The 22,303-nt window shown below is 45.2% G+C and overlaps 1 protein-coding gene across 3 annotated transcripts in view; it reads left to right on the forward strand.

The window, feature by feature from the left end:
* Nucleotides 1–22,303, forward strand: part of USP48 (ubiquitin specific peptidase 48) — a 776,411-nt gene that overhangs the window by 153,513 nt on the left and 600,595 nt on the right. For all 3 annotated transcript variants that reach the window (XM_086921588.1, XM_086921587.1, XM_086921589.1), the window contains exon 8: nt 19,257–19,339. In XM_086921588.1, the coding sequence (XP_086777714.1) occupies nt 19,257–19,339 (83 nt within the window). The remainder of the gene's footprint in view (nt 1–19,256; nt 19,340–22,303) is intronic.

Genomic DNA, 22,303 nt, shown 5'->3' on the forward strand with positions numbered 1-22,303 from the left:
CATAAGTGGGAGTTCCAACCGGAGGTATCGGACACGAGTCCTCCAGTCGGGAATCCGTACCACAAGGTCTGAAACAACTAAACAAAGTACTGCGACCAGGCATCTTGCACACTAGCCGAGTTTCACAAACTTCAAGGGTTACGGGATTTACCAAGTCCCAACAAAGAACAAAACCCTCGGTTTTTGGCGGCTGCAGTCGTCAAACAACACAACAAAGTACCAAGAACTACAAATGCAATGGAACCATGCAACCACTAAGTAACCACAACCAAGAACTCTGGGAGCGACCCACAAATACTTAACTCAAAGATCGATGGCGTCTCCAGGAAGGCCCGTCAATCGTCTCGCTATACCAAGGTCTACGCCAGGCGCCAAAACAGGTCTACAGTCAGGGCAGCAGTCCGTCGCAGCCGTCAGGAGGCGGGAATCTTCGCGGGAAAAGTCTTCGGGCCACTTGTTTCGACAACAGGATCGATGAAGCGGAGTGCACTTTCCCTCGGAGATTTCACACGAAGTTCCTCACGATCGTCGGGCTTGGACCGGTACCACTGATGCAGCCCCACGTTGGGCGCCAACTGAAGGACTGGGTTCTTTAAGACCCAGCGGTGCCAGGGCACAACACCTGAAACCTTCGTGGGTAACCTGCTCCGGCGTACGAATGACAGAGACACGGGACACTTCCTTCGGCGTCAAAGATTCAAGGTTTATTTACTGCAGGGAACACAGAAGTCACGACAAGTACAACACGTGCAACTTGGGGAGACTGCTTCAAATTGGTTCTGTGGATCGCTCCTTTTATACAGTTTTTACCCATAGGACAACATGGTACACAAAAGTTTATGACCCGGTTCCCACCATTATCCCCCAGAGGGGTCGCTTTGGTCACTTTGATACACATAAGGTCCGGAACATAAGTGCGGAAACATTTGGCGGTTCCCAACTGTAAAAAACCCATCTTCCCAACATTAGTACATTCCAATCGGCAGTAAAACAGATCGAAATAGGAACAAAGACAGGTGCAGAGGAAGACGGAGACAGTGGGGAGATCGGAAAGGGTGTAAAAGGGGAGGTATCGGGAAACACGAGATACAGGCATCAAAGGGACGTGCCTAATGAGATGCACGGCTGAGACAATAAACCGGCACGGCGAGATGAGCCTCGAGCGGGGCCATCTGCCTTACAGTATCATCCCCCTCGTCATAAAGACACTTACAAAGGACATGTGTCTTCCGCAAATATCTTGGGAGTCCCAGGGTCGCGAAGCGGACAGCGTCCGTTCGCTGGCTACTTGAGGGCAAGAGACAAAATGGATGCCGTATCTAAGATGGAACCCGTGGGTACAGATGAAAAACCCACATAACAAACGAACGGTTTAAGTTAGCACAGCGAAACTGCGCATACTTACTAAACTCATCATTTGCGGTTCATAGATACCAGACTCGACCATATTCGTGCGAGTCGAATACACCACTTACAATTGTCACGGAACCTCACACGGAGGTCAAATTTAGTGAAAATGGTAGCTCCTTTCATCTGGTCTATCAATACAGAGATGAGGGGTAGAGGGTAACGGTTCTTTATAGTGACATGATTGAGCACCCTGTAGTCAATGCACGTTCTTAGACCCCCCTCCTTCTTTGGTATGAAAAAGAGGTTGAAGAAGCTGGAGAAGAGGACGGGCAAATTAACCCTGTCGCCAGGTTCTCGTCCAGGTAATGTCTCAGATGTTATTTTTCAGGCTCAGTAAGGGCGTATATCCGACTACAGGGAATCGCTGCTCCAGCTTGCAGCTCTATTCGACCATAATATTCTCAGTGGGATGGAAGGCATCAAGCTTCTGGTTGGCAAAAAACGGATCGAAAGTGTTCATACTCGGAGGGCAAAGAAGAAATGCAACATTGGCGCTGTTCATCACATCCCACGGAAAGAAGGAAAGCTGGAGATTTGGGGTTTTCTTTCCGGGTTATGTTGTTTTTGGTGCAATGTTCCCGACAGAAAGCAGAAGTCATGGTTACAGACCTGTGTGACCACTCGATGGTATGATCATGTAGTGTTCACCCCGGCATTCCCAATATTAGGTGGAATTGTGCAACATCAATTAAATCGAACTGGATGGTTTCATAATGTTCTTTTCCTTATTGCATCCACATGGAATGAGTATGAAATCTGACAGGTCCCGAGGTAAGGGAAGTGCTATCTACAGCCTTGACTGGTTCGGGTATGGTTTTCCACAGACAAGGCTCCCCTATATCTCTGGCATAAGTTCTGTCTATAAAGTTACAGGTAGCCCTGGAATCCAACAAGACTGGTACTTGTATAGACTCACCATTGTAAATGTAAATGTAAATGCCATTTTTAAAGCGCACAGCTACCTCCAACGGAGGTGTCCCGTCTCTGTCCGTAAACCGCTTAGGAACCCTTCCTGGTTTTTCCCAGTGGAATGTCCACTCCTGGGCACCCCCAAGGTGAAGCCAGGCATCCCAGCGCTGTTGGGGCTGTTGTGGAAATTAATCAAGCTATTGCCCAGAGTTGCAGAGTGGGACCCATGATTAGAATAGGCACCGAGGCGAGAATTATCAGGTCCGAGGAAATTGAGCCCAAGACCCGCCGAGGCGGGTATTGAACCCTGGTCCCGGACCAGACCTCTGCATCAGGGTCTGCCGCGCTAACCATTTGAGCCACACTTCTCCACATCCATATAGTCATATGCAAGTTGAGGTGTGGCACGGATTGCTGCAGAGTATTGGCTACAGAAAAGGAGACCATGTTGTTCCTTTCCACCGAGTAAGGAATCTCAGGCTGACTCTGGTTCTTTAGTTTTCCGTCTCCAACAGGTTGACCACAATCCTCATATCGCTGCTTGTGTCTTTGATGGGGACTGCTTACTCTTGCTTTTATAGTCTTTCACAAAGTGCCCCCCTTTTCCGCAGTACGTAAAGAGACGTTGTTGTTGTCGTTTTTCTCGCTCCTCAGCGTTCAGAGGTCCTCTTATCCCATTGATATGCATAGGCTGTACACCATTAGAAGGTTTTGGGATGTCGCTGGGTTGCTGCTTCACACGAGGAACAAGGTACTTCAGTTAACAACGGGTCTTACCATTCTTTCGGTCTATCATACGGTGGTCCAACTGAACCATGAGCTCTATCAATTCTTTGCATGTCTGTGGTAAATGGCTGACTTGTACCAAGACATCCTTCAGTTCCTCTCGCAGGCCTTGGTAGAAGAGAGAGGTCAGTTTTTCTTTGGGCCATTCAGTTTCAACCACAAGACGGTTAAACATCGTAATATAAGACAGGAGGTCAGGAGATCCTTTCTTCAGGGTAATCAATTCCCTATCTGAAGTCAAGAGGTGCATCTTTCGGTCGAATAGCTTGCACATCTCTGTGCAGAATTCTCTAAAGTTGTATAACAGTGGGTCGTCCTGTTCAATTAAAGGGATAGACCAGCTGGCTGCATTTCAGCCCAAGTAGGACATGACAAAAGCTGTCTAGCCTGGTCCTCTCTAAATACTGTAGGCTTACACAAGAAATGCAGGCTACACTGGCTCAGGAAGATCCCGAACTTCTTTGGGTCCCCATAGAAGCATTCTGGGGCAGCGAAAGGTATATGGGGAGTTTTTATCACCTGAATTGCAGTTTGCTCTGGTGGTGTTTGCGAGGTAGAGAATAACCCTGAGCCTGCCGCTCCTGTGCCTGGTACAGATTGTTCCATTGTTATGAGTGGGGTATGTGTTTGTGCAGGGGGTTGTAAAGTCCAGTCCCTAATATAGTTCCTCCCCCCGACTCTGTCCTGGGTTGTCTGGCGATGCTAGCCACCTCTCTCCTTAAGGAGCCCATCTCCTGTCTTAATTCATGATTCTCGGTACTAAAGGCCGCCACCTCCACCTGCATGGCAGACAGTGTTTCCAGAAGAGTGGTTAGCACTGCTGAGGTATCCATCGCCCAGGCTGGATGAATAACTTGGGCTTGTCAATCTGTCAGACACACAGATGGTACAAGTATTACAGCTATCACCCACCTCGTGTTAGCTAGATACAGCGGGGCGATGATAGAATTCACAGTTCCCGCTATGCTACCCGAAGAGTGAGCTTGTTATAATCACAGCTCTGCGTGTAAGCATATAGGGGGAAAGGGAAAAAATAATAAAGGAGACAGTAGTCTTCGCTACCACAAGGGCTCTGGTCTTCTCTACGGTTATGTGCACTCTATTCTTCTACACGTGGAATAGGAGCTGATGCCTACAATCGTAAAAAAGACAGAACAGAGTGAAACAGTGACACCCCCTCCCATTCCAAGAGCCATTCACATAGAGAACAGAAGATACTCATACCTCGTTTCACTTCCTGAGCTCTGGAAGAGAAAGTGCATCCAGTAGGGAAATCGGAGTGAACACTCCCTGCCACAGAAATCCGCAGGAGCACCAGAGTAGTAGTAGATAATTAAAGTACAAATTGAAGGGTTCCAATATAATCCAGTGTTTGGTGTATATACGGGATTGCTCAGAACGACAACCCCCTGAAACTGTTAAAGCAAGTAACTGAAAGCGTGCCTGAAGAGGCTCCTGCCCCTATGGCCACTGCACTGACTTGCTTTCCGGTCGCGCACAGTCGCAAGCTTTTGTCCCAAGATGAAAGACGGACGATCCAACGGAGTAAAAATACTCAGCTGCCATTGACTCCTCACTCTGCTTGCGGTCCAGGTAGCGGAACACACGAGAAGGCAGAGAAGCGGAAATGTGGACAAACAGTTGGCCGTTCGTGCTGGCTTCTCCGACATGTGGCGTGAAGAGGTTACTTCAACCAGTTACTCGCTCCACTCACGGTACAAGCAGCGGGATACGAGGAAACAAAGTATACCAGAGCAAAGCCAGGTATGACGACGATACGTCTTGTTAATGAGTTGCGGAGTGGATTGGTTGATGTTCCGTAGACTCAGATTACACAACAGGATTTGGTGAAAGAGAAACATTCCGAAGATCTGCGTGTTGCACCTGCTGCAAACGAAACCAAGGAACTTGATTGACAAACACCAGTTGAGTCAAGAGGAGAAGCTTATATAGCCTAACTCCTCCCTATGGCTCAGGGCTTTGTGGGACATGTAGTTCCTTTGTCTTCACATGATAGGTGCTCCAGACAGCCGTGACAGTGAGCATGTGTAGGTTTTACCTTAGCCTTAGATGCCTAACGCATGTTCTTATTTTGTCAGTGTGTACTAATTTTTAACATAGTGTGCCTACAAATCTTAATGTCATGCTCTTTACCTCCAGACCCTTCTGTGCAGCTCCATGTGTATGTACCATTGAGTAGAGGAGGATTGCTTGAGTGTATGGTAAGTGAGGTAGGTTGTAGTTTGTACTCATCAAAACTGCACTGGTAAATGTTTTCTTCACCTAAAGATTTTGAAGAAGACCTTGCCTCGGAAAGCTTTCAAGGACCCAAACATCCGCTTGTAAACCTTGCACTGGACTAAACTGGAAAACTGAGCATTGTACTGCCTATGCGTAATATATGTTTCTTAACTCCCTTGTGCAATATAGAGGTGATTCTTGCTGCATTAGGTGTTCCGTTTATCTCAATGAGTGGTAGACCAGCTAGATTTCTCAAAGAGGATTTTGCAAAAGGGAATGCATCATATTTCTAAGTGTGCAAATGTGTTAGCTTAGCAATTATATGTTCATAACAGAATCAACATCATGAGAGACCTTTCTTAATGGCTTGAAAACCCGACCTTTACACATAGTTAAAGAATCTGCTAAAATCAAAGTAGAGTTACAATTTTGAAAAGTTCAATCTTATGTCCTGAACTGGTGTAGGTTAATTTCGGCTCAAGAACGTTATCTATGTCGTTTAGAATAGTTCCTTGAAGGCTGTACATAGGAGTGCCACATAAGTCTGTTGGTTGGTTGGCTGGTGTGGAAGGACCGCATGAGGCCCTTTTACTTGAAATAAACTAAAATGTTTTATCTACATACTAGCAGCCCGTCCCGACCTTGTCCGGGAGCTTTCAGGCTTCCCCCTACCCCCGCCTGCCCCGACATTGCCCAGCAGCCCGTGCTCCCGCCGCCCCGTCCCCCACCTGCCGCCTGGCCCGACCCTCACCTGGCCTGAATCAATGGAGGTGTTAGTCCCCGTCTCCCACCTTCCCGGACCCCCGCCTGCCCCGACATTGCCTTTCGTAACTCCCCGTCCCCCGCCTGGCCCGACACCCGCCTGCTTACCTCAGCCGCCGCTCCCGAGTTGACAGCTCCTCGCCGCTCTGCTCCTGTTCGCCTGTCCGCCGCCGCTCCTCCCCCGCGCCATGTCCGCCTCTCCGCTGTTCGCACCGCCGCTGGCCTGTCCGCTGCTCCTCACGTGACCGCTCCTCCCCCGCGCCATGTCCGCCGCTCTGACGCCGCTCCTAGACGTGAGCAATAAATACGGTTTATTTTTAAACTTTATATAGCCTATAACCATCTACACACCCTGACGATTTCTACAGTGTATCGGGTGTGTAGATTGGCGCAACGGTTCCGGAGTTTACCCGCCTCAAAGCCTGAAAGTTTCTCCTTTATTATAGTAGTATAGATTGTGGAGTGTCTCTTAAGTCACAAGATTTTGGCAACGATCACCAGCTCAGGCCTTAAAGGAAAAAAAAGCAACCCGTCCAGTGAACCTATTCCTGTTTTCTTCGCTAAGCGGAAGCCTGTTGGAGACCACCCACAGGTGCCTTGAAGGTATTGCTTGCATGACTGGCTGGCTAACGCAAATTGTTTGGCCCTTGTTTGACCACCGTTTCTGTGTGCGGCTGTGGACTTAATCAGCACTTTTAACGCTCCTTTTGGCCAATGCACGCCTGTGCCTGCAACCGGCATCAAGCAGCAGCACGCTAGCAATGCTCCTTTTGCCTGCCGCACACCTGTGCCTGCAAACCGGCATCAAGCGACTGCTGCATTTCTATACGGCCTGTGAGCACCATGCGGCAAGACATGGAGGAGCGTGCACAGATCTTCAACCTCAGCGGTTTGAGTGGACCGTAATTGGCATAGCACCCGCTTGCGCGCTCCTGATTCACAGAAACCAGATCCCAAACATCCTTGCCACGTCTCCTGGATGAAAACTCTCTTTTGAATAGTAGCTCCTCTTCCTTAAAAAAAAAATTGTGAAGGGCTAACGTGCAAAAGAAATACAATAGCCATAAACACTAAAATAGGACTACATTTTGCTTATACAAACTTAAAGACGGTTCAGGCCACTAAATTGTAATATCTATTGTTATGGAATCTAAAAACTCATCAGGAATAATACCTCCACCATTGTTTTTGACGCAAGCATGGTATCTAGGGATTGAATGGGAAGAGTGGCTAGAAGTATTTGAGAACTACTTGGAAGCATTGGATGGCCAGGATTTTTGCCCATCAAGGACAAATGCTATTATTTTTAGCACACTTGTCAAGGAGTCTGCATGTATTTAAGTATTTACCTGTCTCTATGGATCCGGATGGAGAACAAATCACTGATGTTTACAAGAAAGCAAAGAAAAGATTGGAACATAGATTTGCCAAAGAGACTAAAGTGTTTTTTTTGTTTTTTTAATTTCTCTTTATTGGATTTTCATAATAAACAAAGATGTTTCTGCCACGCAGGGCAGTGCATTCGAGAAATAACCAAGAAAAGAACATATGTTAGTTATCTTCTGTGATCGAAATACATGTCCGTCAACATTGTAGAGGTCTTTACAGAGTCTAGCATATGTACACTCAGGGTAGTATATTAATACAACAGCACAAATGTTCAACTGGGTGACGTGTTATTCATTAGGGCCTAGATTAATAGACATTGCCTCAGTGGTTCCCAGATATCTTTGGGTCTGGATGTTTCTGGTAGCTCTTCAGCTAACAATTCCTGATTTTCACAACAGTACACTAAGTCCCTGACCCACCCTTCGATCTGTGGAGTGTATTTGCTCTCCCTCTTGGCCATCAAGAGGGCCACTCTGGAAAATCTGCAAAGTGTGCCCTTTAGCTGAGGAATGTAACCGAGCAGGTATGTGAGGGGCGTGCAGTGTAGCAGGGTACCTGTCATGATATTTATTCGCTGTAGTACCTCCTCCCACTATTGTAAGACAAACCTACAGCTCCATGCAAGATGAAGAAAATCAGCTTCATTCTGCCCACGTAGTTTACAGCGATCAGAGTCTCTGAGCCCCATTCTGTACAGTTTGACAGGAGTGTAGTATATTTGGTGAATAAATGTAAAATGAATGATACACAAATTACAGATCTGCTCCCTTTCTTTCAGTGTGATCGCGGGTTCTAATATGGTGTTCCAACGCTCAAAGCTTTTGTCTGCCACTGTCGCTGTTTCCTCCTGTACTGTCCTGTACAATTTAGTAATAAGCTTTCTCCTGGAGGGGGATATTAAAAGTAGTTGCAGTGAGTGGAGAGGAGTTGGTTCATTGGGGAAATTCGGATAGTGATCTTTCATAGCACGTTTTAGTTGGTGACAGGACTATTGAAAGAGCGGGGTGGAGTTGGTAATGTACTCTAAATCACTACCGGTTATGTAACTACCTGCAAAGTAGAGATCGTGCATATGTGTAATTCCAACTTCCTTCAAAGAACCCATGGGACCAGTATCCTGGGTAACGGATAGAGCTGCATGACCAGACAAAGGCAGAGCAGGGGCATATAAAGGGAGTTTATGCGAGAGTTTGCCTATCGACTGCCATGCCGCGATAGAAGTGTTGATTGTATTTATTTCTGTTTTTGGTGTGCCCCTGTGAACATGTGTGAGCAAACTTGCTAGCGGTATTGGAGATGCATTTCCCTCTTCCACTGCAAGGTGTAGTGTGAAGGCATGTGGTCTGAACAAATAGTAGGCGTACTGAGCCTGAGCACATAAGCAATATGTATAAAAATCTGGTGCCCAAACCCACCACGCGGGTACAAATGTGTTAGTGTGTCCCAACTGATTTTGGCCTTCTTGCCACCCCATACGAGTTTCAAATATTGTGTTTTAATTGTGGCAACAAATTGTATGGTGAGGCTGATAGGAATATTACAAAACAGATATAGGAAGTGGGGGAGAATGACCATTTTGATAACTGCAAATAACTGCAACGTGGTCAGCCAGGGATAGCAGTAGACATGACCATTTATCCACTTGACTCCCTAATGTATCGTACGTGCTGCCGTAATTTTCTCTGATCACAGTCTCAGGGTCATGGTGTACCCATACAGCAAGATATTTGATAGGGTCCGTCGTCCATATTAGCGGATATTCCAGCTTGGGGAGGGGAGCCGTACACATTGTCAAGGGGATCATGACCAATTTCCCCCAGTTAATCGTGAGTCCTGAAAAGAGACCGAATCTAATATATTTACAGAGGACTGGGAAGAGATATTGTTGCGGTTCGCGAATAAAGAGGACCATATTGTCTGCCTAGAATGAGATGCCAACAGGTCTCTGATGAAAATTAAGTGCAGAACTTCTATGTCGCTGATGGATTATACACGCCAGCGGTTCCAGCATGATGGAAAATAGAAGGGGCAATAGGGGGCACCCTTGCCTGGTGCCTCGCTCGATATAGAATGGCTAAGAAGTGAGACCTTTCACACTCACCCTTGTCGACGTATCAGTGTATAATATCTGCACCCATCTCAGCAACACAGTAGGAAATCCCATTCTTTTTAAAACTTAAAACATATAACTCCATGCAATAGAGTCAAGTGCTTTAGCATGATCGAGCATGACTGCTGCAGCTGTAAAATCAGGGTTTAAAACGTGAAACATGGCAAATATGGTCCTGAGATTGTGATGTGGACCGTTCCGGCACAAACCCAGATTGGTCCGGTAACACTAAGTTGGGCATAAGAGGTTGGATTTTGGTGGCCAAAAGTTTTGTCAATATTTTCGCATCTAGGTTGATTAAGGACAAGGCACGGTATGATTCACAAAGTGTAGGGGATTTATCTTTTTAAGAAGTGTGATAATAAGGGCCTGCCTTAGGGAAGGGGGTAGGACACCAGAGTCATGAGCCTCAGCGTACATTTTTAATAAATAGGGGACTAGGAGATCTACATACTTCTTATAGAATTCCGCAGTTAAGCCGTCTGGCCCTGGTGCCTTGTTGTTAGGGAGTGAGAGAATTGCCTCCTTAACGTCAGCCTCTTCTATAGGCTGGCTTAAATATTCACGTTGGCCATCTGACAACCAAGCACAGGTGATGTCAGATAAGTATTCATTAAGGGCGTCATCATCACGGCCACCGTGTGTGGTATACATTTCTCTGTAATAATCTCTGAACTTGTCTACTATTGCTTGGAGTGTGTAGTGCTCAATCCCTTGGTCATCTACTAACTTAGTAATATGATGATGACTTGATCTAAATTTAAACGTAGAAGCCAAGTTTCTACCCGTGCTTCCCCCTTCCCCGTATGCTCTAGCTATATGACAACGTGCAACATATCTTGCATCGGATTCAGCTAGCGTGTTATATTCCGCAAGGGGCTCCTGAACACGAGCGAGAGAAGTGGCAGAGGGTGTCGCTGAATACTGTTTCTCTAGTTCTCTGAGTTCTTTCTCTGTCTTGGAGAGTTGGCCTCTAATATCTTTCAGGATACCTGATGTTGTACTTATACACACCCCCTGTATCGTGACCTTCAAGGCCTCCCACCACGAGGAGGAACTTTCCACTGAGCCCACATTTGATTCAAAATACTGTGTGATTGCTTGCCTGATAGTATCCTGATATATAGGGTCAAGCAGGCCCTCCGCACGGAAGCGCCAGGTGAAGGGACGGTGTGGGTTTGTATGGATTTGGATATCTAAATACACAAGATTATGGTCCGAAAGGGTGCGTGGCAAGTTGTCTGTGTGTTACCCACCCATTAGGCTCTTCATTTAACAGCCAGTAATCCAAGTGAGACCAGCTGTTGTATGCCTGGGTGACATGTGTGCCCACTTTATCATGAGCATTACGAATGCGCCACACATCCACCAGACCCAGCTCTGACATGGCCTCCCGCACGCACTGAGCCATTTTAATAGTACATGCGCCTTGCGGATTAGATTTATCTATGTTCGGGTTGAGGTGCGTGTTGAAGTCTCCCCCCCCCCCAAAGGATGGCCGTCTCTGGCCATGTGCGCAGCACATTTAGAATCTCTATAACAGCCTGAGGGTCATCCACCACCGAACCATATATATTAATAATTGTTACCAATGTCATGCCCAATTTACCCTGCACCATGGCCCAGCGACCCTCTGTATCTGTGTGCGAGTGGAAAGGAAGGAAGGGTACTCCTTTTTTGATCAATATGAGGACACCTCCAGCGTAGGTGGAAAAAGACGAAGCCAATATGTAACCCGCTCATTTATGTGCGATATTAGCTTCTGTCTGTTTATTCAAATGTGACTCTTGTAACATAGCAATTTGTACACCATGCCACTCTAGATATGCAAACACTTGAGAAACTTTTTTGGGGGTGTTAAGCCTGCTGATATTCCAAGTTAGGCAGTTATACCTCTCACCCATCAACCATTTTGAAAATTCGAGTCATTCTCTGAGTATTAAACATTCTATATTCTGAAAGTTCCATGTTTAGACCTTTACTGTGACCTATCATTCCAATCACAATTAGCATGGCATTAGTAACAGTAAAACAACCACCACCACCCACCCACCTTGACAGCCCCAATTTGCCAAAGCCATAACCCCACAATGCAAACACCTTCATAAAACAGAGGAAAGAAAGAAAAAAAAAAGAAGAAAGAAAAAAGGTCCACAAAGTACATATCTGGGTATACTCATCGGGGGACATAGCGGCGCATACCAGTCCCAGGTGAGATAGGGAGGGGGCCGCCGCATAAAAATAAAGGGCTTCAATATGTAAACGAATCACAGAGACAAAATGTGGATGATGTTCAGAGTGACAGAGAAATTACGAGCGGAGAGCAGTATCCATCAGTGCAGCCGGAGCCACGGATTACAGCGACACCAGACCCACAACGGACACCTTATCTGTAAGAGGAAGAACAAACTTTGCAGTCATGACCTGCCAATTTTCATAAAACACAGCTGAAAACCAAGTCCGTTATTATATGCTACTGCGTATAACCTTTAAGCTCAAATGTTAGACCAGTCATTTCCACACATGTGAGTTCCAGCCGGGCCCGCCGACCTCGCCACCAAGCACCGCATTCCAGATAGGATAGAAGTTTGCAGGCGAGTGTTGCCACCCCTGTGCGAGAATGCAGCCATCTAGTATGCACATCACTCGTCAACGTCTGAGGTTGTGCTCGAAGATTGCTGCTTGCGCCTCAGTGATCTGGCAAAATCCATGGCTAGTTTTGGGTTTGCAAAGATCTTCGCTTTATCCTCTGTGCCTTTATGCAGGCGAGCAGGGTACAGCATGGCATAGAGAATTTCTTCTTTCATTAACAGTTTCTTGACTCGTTGAAACTCTTTACGCGCTGCCCGGACTGTGGCCGTAAAGTCGGGGTAAAAAGGCAGAACATTACCCTGGTAGTTGACGGTGCCCATCTGACGGGTGATGCGCAATACAGCATCACGATCCCTGAAATTTAGTGGACGTGCGATGGTGTCCCTGGGTGGTGCGCCGGGTGGTGGGCACGCCGCTAGGGATCTGTGAGCACGCGCCACACCCAATATTTGTGAAAGGTTTTCAGTTCCACAGACATCACGAAGTAGGGTCTCAATGTATTCTTCCAGCCTCCCCACATATGTGGTTTCCGGCAGGCCCAAAATGTGCACGTTATTGCGCCTGGAGCGCTATTCAATAACCTCATTCTAATCTCTGAATAGTTCCAGAATTTTTTAATATTGGTGGTTTTGGCAGCCACTTGTTGCAAGCTGTCCTTGGTGTCTGATATACGTTGTTCCGCCTCTCCTAGCCTAACTGTTTGCTTATCCAGCTTGGAGGCGATGTGGTCCCTGCGGCCATTTAACGCTTCAATTTTGCCATAGATAGATTGCAAACTGGCTAGAATTGCAGATAGTCTTTTCCAGGACTGTAGGGGCCTGCGCGGCCCCTAGCACTCTCTCGAAGTCCCTAGTAAGTGGTACCCTTGGTACTTGTATACGGAGGTACTAAAGAGGATCCCCCTAAGGCTGCAGCACAAATTGTACCACTCTAAGTGATCCCTCTCCAAACTCATGCAGGACTGACATTGCAGGCTGTGTGTTTTGCTGCAGACAAAAGTTAACACTCAACATGACACACATCCTTGTGTGACATGTCCCCTAACACTGCATGTAGTATTTGTAACTAACGGAGAGTGTTGCAGGAAGGAGAAACCAGACACCCCAAATATCCTCTGCACCCAGATGCCCCGTCCACAGGAGAAAAGGATCAAAAGTGTCCCCACGTCCCCCAACATCTCAAGAACCGAAGCCACTCGTGGGTTTCACTGGTCTGACCTCCCTCCTGAGGTACCGGGTTTTTAGGAACCCGGCGGTGCCAGGGGAACAACACCCAGAGACCTCTTGGTTCTTCCTGTTCTGGACCACAGAAACAAAGAGTCGTCTAGGTGATGTCAAAGATCGAGTTTTATTGTCTGCAACCAAGTAACAAGCGTCCTAGAAGTACAACAGCACGGTTTGTATATTCTCAGGAGACTGTTCGTTTTTACAGAGCCAGCCTTCTCTTTTTATACACAATATTACACTTCAGGCAAGAATTCTTTGTTTTACGATGCAACCATATACATATTTCTACAACAAAGAAAAAGCAAAGTCATGATGGCCAGCCTACATTTTCGTATGTCCAGTTCGTGATAGATTACCCGGCCAGGCCCAGAACTACCATCAGATATCGATGAACCCCCAATAAAATCGGGCACCTCCTCCTTGTAAAACTAGCCATAAAGAAGAAACAGGGACAGGTGTGTGTATGATAAGCGTGGTTTGTATGTAGTGAATAGTTTGACATGTTGTGCCTTGATGCTAATCTCGCTCGGCCAGTGGGTTGGGGACTGCCCGACCAGGTTTGGCTGGAGGCAGTGAAGGCAGCTCGCCCAGGTCAGAGAGGAGTCAGGAAAGGTGGACGTGTCCTTTCAGCTCGAATTCGGCCTGGGTCAATTGACTATGTAAGGGCAACCACAAGATGGATGCCGCTCACAAAATGGAATCCGAGGGTTCGAGCAGAAACTACTGTTTTAAGGTGATTGCATTGCTCGATCATGACGCAAATGCGCAGGTGTAATGTCCTAATCATTACCGGTCTGCCGATACCAAATTCGTCATGGTATGATGATATTTTCTGACACGAGTGTTGGACCTCGGTACCATATTATAGCAGGGCCCATAATTTTCAGAACCACACTCCTAGTTCCCCCTGCAGCCTCTTTGTGACTGGACCGATCCCCATTGGTTTACATTGGGCACTTGATGCTGTTAGCACAACTGTGGCTGGAACACAGTGGGGGGGGGAGGGAGGGTTAAATTAGGGAAATTGAAGGGGTACGTGCATAACATTGTACTGAAATCTGATGCAGTATCAGCTCATCATAATTTAAGGAGAGAAATCACCAGGTCAGATTCCAAACAACTTACAGCCTTTATGCCTATGGAAGGCATTTTTCAGATCACGAGGATGCCATTTGGGCTATCTTTGTCTGCACGTGTCTTTCACAGAATGACTGCTGAAGTATTCAAGGGTATGAGTAATGTGATATTTTTCCAGGATGTCATCTTGGTGTTCGGAGAGACTATTGAAAGCCACAACATCACGCTCAATTGTTAGGCTTACTGAGGCAGGACTAACTCTCAAAAAAAAGAGAAACATCAATTTCTTTTTGAAGAAGTTGAGTATTGGGTACACACTCTCTAAAGATTGGGTGAAACTAATGAAAGATTTTCTGAAGGCCATCAAGAACGTACCATTCCCATGTAATAAAGATCAGCTTAAATCCTTTTTAGGTCTTATAGAACACCACTCTAAGTTTATTAAACATTTGAAGACAAAATGGAAGATTTGAGGAAGCTCCTGAGGAAAGGATACAACATTACTTGGGATAAATATCAACAGTTTGCTTTTGATAATATAATGAATGAAATGTGCAAGGCTGATGTGTTAGCTCGATTTGGTACAGGGATCAAAACTGTTCTTACAGTGGATGTTTTGCCATAGGAGTTGGTGCTGTGTTATCTCAGTTTCATGCCAGTGATGCAAGAACAGTGGCCTTTGTTTCAAAGTCACTCAATCTCAGTGAAAGTAATTACTATGTAATTGAGATGGAGGCCTTGGCTGCAGCATGGTGAATGGTGTATTTCCTTATGTATATTTGGGGTATGCAAGTAACACTTTAAATAGATCACAAACCTTTGATTAAAGTACTTTTGCAAGGAGCTGCAGGAAAAGGGTCACACATTACTCAGTTTGATCTCCTCAACTCTCATCAATCAGGCTTCCGAGCAAACCACAGTACTGAAACTGCTATGACTCACATAATCGACGACGCCCTCCAAATCCTAGATCATAACGACACCTGCCTCCTCATCCTCCTTGATCTCTCCTCCGCATTTGACACCGTCAAACATGAGAACTTACTCGAACTATTAAACACAAGAATGGGCCTATCTGGAACTGTGCTCAAATGGTTTACGTCCTTTCTACATAACAGGTCGCAGAAATTCAAGAGCAACAACTTGATGTCCGCGCCAAGACCTGTATCGCTAGGCGTACCACAAGGATCCTCCCTATCCCCAACTTTGTTCAACTTAGTTATGGAACCTCTAACCACTTTGCTGCAAGAATCCAATGTACACTTCCACATGTATGCTGATGACACCCAACTTTATCTCAAACTACAATCACCCAAAGACATCACGCTCTTGAACTCAACGATCAGAAGCACTCAATCTTGGCTGGCCGCTAATCATCTCAAACTCAATGCCCTTAAAACAGAGTTCCTTCTGATCTCACCACCCGCGAAGATCACTACCGCACAAATGTGGCTTAAAGACCTCACAGCACTTAATGTTCAACCCACCATTGTGGACTCAGCAAAATCTTTGGGCATAACACTTGACACCAATCTCAACATGCAGGAACACATCAACAAAGCAACTAAGGGAGCGAACTACCAAATCAACACCCTTAGGAAACTTAAACCTTTCCTTCCGGCCAAAGACTTCCAAACTGCGGTACAATCACTAGTCATACCTCGAATAGAATATGGCAGCACCGCACTCTGCGGTCTCTCCCTAGCTACTACGGCACCCTTAAGAGCCTCTTTAAACGCCGCAGCAAGACTTATCACTGGATCAAAAAAACACTCACACATTTCCCCTGACTTCAAATCCCTGAACTGGCTGCCGTTTGAAGCCAGAATACACCTGAAAATCGCTTGTTTGACGCACAAGGCTATCCACCTGAGCTCACCTAGATACCTTGCACAGAAGCTCACGATTTCTGGAGGCACCAGAATCACTAGAGGTACAAACAATCTTTTGCTAAAGCCTAAACGATTCCGCAAGGAAAAAACCTATAAACGTTCCTTCTCGGGAATGGCTCCCAGGATTTGGAATTCGCTTCCCCCTGAAACCAGGCTGATCACATCCTCCATACTTTTCAAGAAAGAAGTAAAAGCGATCCTCATGGCTAAATACACTTGATCCACTACTGGAGATAAAACTACAAAGACTCGTTACCCATCTGTACTATTTGTTCGAACCCTTGGTATTTTATTTTGACTCTGAATTTGATTGACCACACTGTTTTATGATATAACTTCAATGTACTTCTAACATGATTGATGTATCTGCGTATACATGCTCCCCTTCTCTGTAAAGCGCTCTGATATCTGCGAAGATCTTGTTCGCGCTATATAAAACTTTCAAAATAAAATAAATAAATAGGGTTGACGAGGCTGGCATCTTTAGGAATATTGCTTTTTCATTAAAGACATTCAAGGATGGTGCTACACCCAGCTTGACTGCCTGTTGTATTTACCATTGGACTGGCAAGCGGGAGATAAGATTAATGTGGAAGTGTGGAAGAAAGAAGGTGTGGTGCTGTATCAAAGGAAGAGTGGTGACAAGGAATGGTGAATTATATTAATTTAAAGGAAGTTTAGAGTTCAGTGAGTGCGCGGGTAGGGCCGTGTATAAAAAGTGTGGATGAGGTATCGTTGTGGAGGATGTTGTGATATTGAGAGGAGACAACTTTGTTCCCAGTGAGTCTTTGTTTGAAATTGTTTAATTTATCTCTTGAAGGTCATTTGGGACAGATTTTGACAAAAAAAGAAACTGCTAGAGTTAAAGCAAAGTTACAATTTTAAAAAGACAAGCACGCAAGAAATACACTTTCTTAGGCGTTCTTTTTCAAATTAAAGAAACTGCAACTCCAAAGCTTTCATGCGAGTCCCACATGATGACCTTAAGCCTCCTTGATCAAAACAAAAGGAGCAAAAATTTGCTATCAACACAAGAAAGGAAATTGTGAAAAAAAAGCCACTCCTGTCTTTTTTCATGGTTTTCATTCAGTAACTGAAATGGAGTAGATAGAAGGACCTTGTGTTGAAACTAGTCTTCTGTTAAGATTTACTGTGATCCTTTAATTTTCCATTCTCTTTGAGAACTATATCCCATCTGTTGTAAACTGAAACAAAAGCTAATTCATACTGTTTGGATTTACTCTGGTGACAGGGATGTCCGAGGCAGTTTGAGTGCTGTTTATGGATATGGAATACTTTTTCATGACATTTTCTTTTTCCACAGCGGCTACAATAAGCACTTATCTTTCTTTCTGTTTTATGTGATTTTTTAATTCCAAAGCAGAAAAAAACGTCTGTTAAATGTTTGACCTGTTGCAACCTCCAAAAGTGACGTTTCTCATTTAAACTCCCATTAGATTTATTGTTCTTCTGTAATGGAAAAATAATGTATAAAATTACACCAAACTTATTATGAAAGTAGAACTTTACCCAAGGAGTACCTCTGCTTTGATTGGTGTAACTGCATCTAGTGCATCAAGGGCTATTGCATGAGCATTGCATTTAGTGTGCAAGTTATGGTTTACTGCAAGGCTATTGAGCGAGGAGTGGATTTTGATTTTGGCTTTGTATTTTCAAACTATAAAACTCAGGCAGCACCTAATGCAAAGCAAGCCATGTTTCTTTTAACCATCCTCAAGAAAGTAAACACACTAATGGATTGGCCTGCTTGCATTAACCAATTTATTTCACTGTAGGCGGTTGAACAGGACACCAACATCTTCAAAGTGCCCTTCGCCTGAATACAGTCACTGTGACTTAAATGTTTTGTTTCTGTGACTGACAGCCAGGCTTTCCTGTGCAAAATGAATTCCAAAGAAAAGTTTATCCTTTTACTTAGGTAATACCTTCCTATTGACTAATGAAAGAACATGAAAAAAGACGCAGGCTAGCCCCTATAGCATTGTCTATTGTATTTTATTCGACCTGTGGAAAAATAATGGATTCAAGACTACAATGACAATAATGGTGTGTGAGAAGGGCCAACGCTAAAGGACATTTAAATCCCATCCCACAAGAGGTACACACCTTTGCGAAGCTAAATAATTATGTTTTGAGTGTTGCCATCAATTCAAAGGATTTCAAGCCATTTTGGCAATGCATTGAGGTTGATGTGCTGCTGGTCAGTCAGAAAAAAATGTCCTTTATGCAGTGAAAAGAAAAGCACAGATTGGCATTTCATTGGACAGTCCCTGCAGTCGAGATATGTTTTTCAACAGAAAGATGTTTGAAAGTAAAGCACAATAAATATCACTACAGTGGACACATTTCTAAAGACAAATTCAACCTCCGACTCTGTAGTCTGGCCTTTAACAAATACACACTCATATCAAGTGTACTGGCCCACTTACCTCAAACAGTCTTTCAAAGCTATGTGCAAATCACATCTTCATACACTGCACAGATATCTTTTCATTTAAAAAAAATCTCCATTTGGTTTTGTCAGTTCCCATTTTTCTATACAAACGTGAACTAATGGATATTCTATGGAAGACACTCAATAGAAAGGTGTTGTTACAGGTACATGTGCTTTCTTAGGGAGAAGGACCCTAGTACAGTTTTGAAAAGCATCCAGTTCCTGAATGTCAGACCATACTTTATCTGCAGCACTGTGCTCCTTTTATATGTTCGAGTAGTGCATGATGTGCAAATGAGAATTATAATGATGATGGAGGGAGCAGTGTGATCTTCCCATATCTATTTCTTCATTGAGCAAAACATTTGGCATAGAGATGAACTGATTTTATTTATTATGTTCTGTAGGCAAACTGGGCACAAGAAGAAGCTGAACACTTACATTGGCTTCCCAGAGATTCTCGACATGCAGCCCTTTATGGAAAAGACAGGTAAAGAGTGTAGACAACTGTATAGAGAAAACAATGTGCCCTCTGTTGACCAGAAAATATCCTACACAAGTGTTTTAAAGTGTCCCCGAAGTTATTACTTTGTTCTAAAATAACAAGTACCAATTAAATCAAGAGTAGCATAGCTTTTACTTTAATTCTACATTGATAGAAAAAGGACCAATTGATAAAATGATTCGTCAAATTTGCTTTGCATATGAGGATTCCATAGACACCATATTAATATAGCTAAAGTGCCTCATGTTTGCTCATAAAATGTGCCTTGGGTGGAGTGCACCTAGCGAGGCTTCTGTAACCTGGGAATCACAACTCATGTGGTGTTCAAAACTGTTGCATGGAGATGGTAGACTTTTGGGGGTATGGTGAAATTCAGAAAATAAAGTATAGAAAAATGGAACTTGAGATAACGAAGTTAATTAATTAACATGGAAAGACACTAGCCGCACATCCAAACTGCTTGATATGACAGTGGTGTAGCAGATGTTGTTAACTAACTTCAGTGGTTGCTGATGGGTTTTGAAAGTGCAGCGCTTAAATCGCTGTTCGAATTGCATTGTGTTCCCAACCTCATCTTGGTACTCCACGCCCTGCCCTAAAACAGCTCAGCTCACTAATAAATTGGCTAAAAAGTCAAAGGTTTAAGGAGCTGCCCTGACTTGGCACTTGTGAAATGTTCAAATACTATAATGTTTTACTCATTCCCCCATCCCCATGGGTGTTTTGGGGTGCTTCTCCCTCAAGAAACTTTGAATAAAGGTGGGCAATGTGCATATTTCAGTACAAGTTGTGTGAAAATGAACTTATCCAAGAGGGGAAGAACATCACAAACACCTCTATTCCGTGTGCACTGGATGCAGCAGATACTGCCTCTAGGGCAGTAACACCAGCGTCCTATTACGTAGACATGCCTGGCTACGCATATCAGGGTTCAAACCTGAAGTACAGACTGCCATTCTTAATCAACCCTTTGATGAGCAACACCTATTCGGACCTAACGTAGATGTATCACTTGAAAAAATGAAAAAGGATACATATACCGCCAAATCTATGGGAGCCCTGCGGTCGCAGGCTCCCAGACATTCATTTAGTTGCTCATCCTATCGAGGTGCCACCAGGGGATACTCTTCGGACACAGCTTCTATCTCATACAAAGCCCCTCCACAGTCCACTTACAGCAAGGGCTACCAAAGGGGTGGTTACAGGGGTAACAATAACAAAGGCAGAGGTAAAAATAACAACTCCCGCTCTGCCTCCACCTCTGCCCAATGACTCCCTTCCCCTTACCCCGTCCCATTCCACTCCTGTCGGGGGAAGACTTCAACAATACCTGCCAGCTTGGGAAAACATCACATCAGACAGGTGGGTGCTCCAAATAATTCAGTCAGGTTACTGTCTAGAACTAACATCCACCACCCCCCCCCCCCCCCCCCCCCCCCCAAACATACCATTCAAGCAACGTCCAATGTCACAAGAACATTTAACACTACTCAGACAGGAGGTAATATCCCTCCTGCAGAACACTGCAATAGAAATAGTTCCAGAGCATCAGAAAAACAAAGGAGTATACTCCCTATATTTCCTAATACCAAATAAGGACGGGTCTTTAAGACCCATCCTAGACCTCAGGCCTCTAAACATTTACATACAGTCGGACCATTTTCACATGGCCACACTCCAACAAGTTTTTCCACTTCTGGTACTAAACAATTTCCTGGTCATCCTAGATCTCGAGGACGCCTACTTCCATATTCCCATCCACACAGCGCACAGAAAATATCTCATATTTGTGCTAGACTGGCAGCACTACCAGTTCAAAGTGCTCCCATTCGGAGTCACAACCGCGCCAAGGGTGTTTACCAAATGCCTAGCAGTGGTAGCAGCACACTTAAGAAGACAACATATTCATGTCTTCCCATATCTAGACGACTGGCTCATAAAAGCCAGCTCATACAGCGAGTGTGTACAACACACTCACGCTACTATACAACTGCTTCACGACTTGTGATTCACAGTCAATCACACCAAATCGCATCTGCAACCCTCACACATACAACAGTATCTCGGCACTACAATAAACACCCAACAAACACTAGCTTATCCCTCTCCAGCCAGGATAACAAGTGTACAATCTCTCCTAACAAAATTCAAACCGCAACACTCGCTACCAGCTCGAGTGTTCATGCATCTCATAGGAATGATGGCATCATGCATATTTGTAGTACCTCACACAAGACTGCAAATGCGTCCACTTCAAGAGTGCCTAGCACGCCAATGGAACCACGCTCAAGGTCAACTAACAGACCTAGTGTTGGTAGACGGTAGGACTCATCGTTCTCTGCAATGATGGAACACCAAAAACCTTTCCAAAGGGCCACCGTTTCTAGAGCCAGTTCCGCAAATAGTCTTGACAGCGGACGCATCGCTTTCCGGCTGGGGAGCTCACCTACTGCATCACACCATGCAAGACAGGTGGACACCGCAACAGAAGGTTCGAGGCATGTGGGCTGCTGAATTCATATCTGTGCATAGATCGCCGCCTAGTGTTGGGTCCGAATGATCGCACATTGTTGTCCTGGAAGAGTCTTCGAAGTATCACGAGATAGGTGGCTCCTCCCCTGGACTACAGTGCGCATGGGCATCGACTCCATCCTCAGATTGTTTTTTTCCGCCATTGGGTTCGGATGTATATTGGTTCACTCTAGTCAGAATCGATTTCTTAAGGCCAAAAGGCCTTTAGTTTTCTCGTCGGTATAGTCTTGCGTTCGGTGCCTGATTCTTCCAGGTCGGTTCCGAGCCGGATTCCAGAGAACCGCATGCTTTCGACGCGGAGGGCCCAGTCGGCGCAACAGACCTTATCGACTGTTCATCATGGAACGGAGCCCGTTCAAGAGATGTCCCGTGTGCAACTCCAAGTATCCCCACATCGACGTCCACCCGGTGTGCAAC

Source organism: Lissotriton vulgaris, chromosome 5 (genome assembly GCF_964263255.1).
Source record: "Lissotriton vulgaris chromosome 5, aLisVul1.2, whole genome shotgun sequence".
Lineage (NCBI taxonomy): Eukaryota > Metazoa > Chordata > Amphibia > Caudata > Salamandridae > Lissotriton > Lissotriton vulgaris.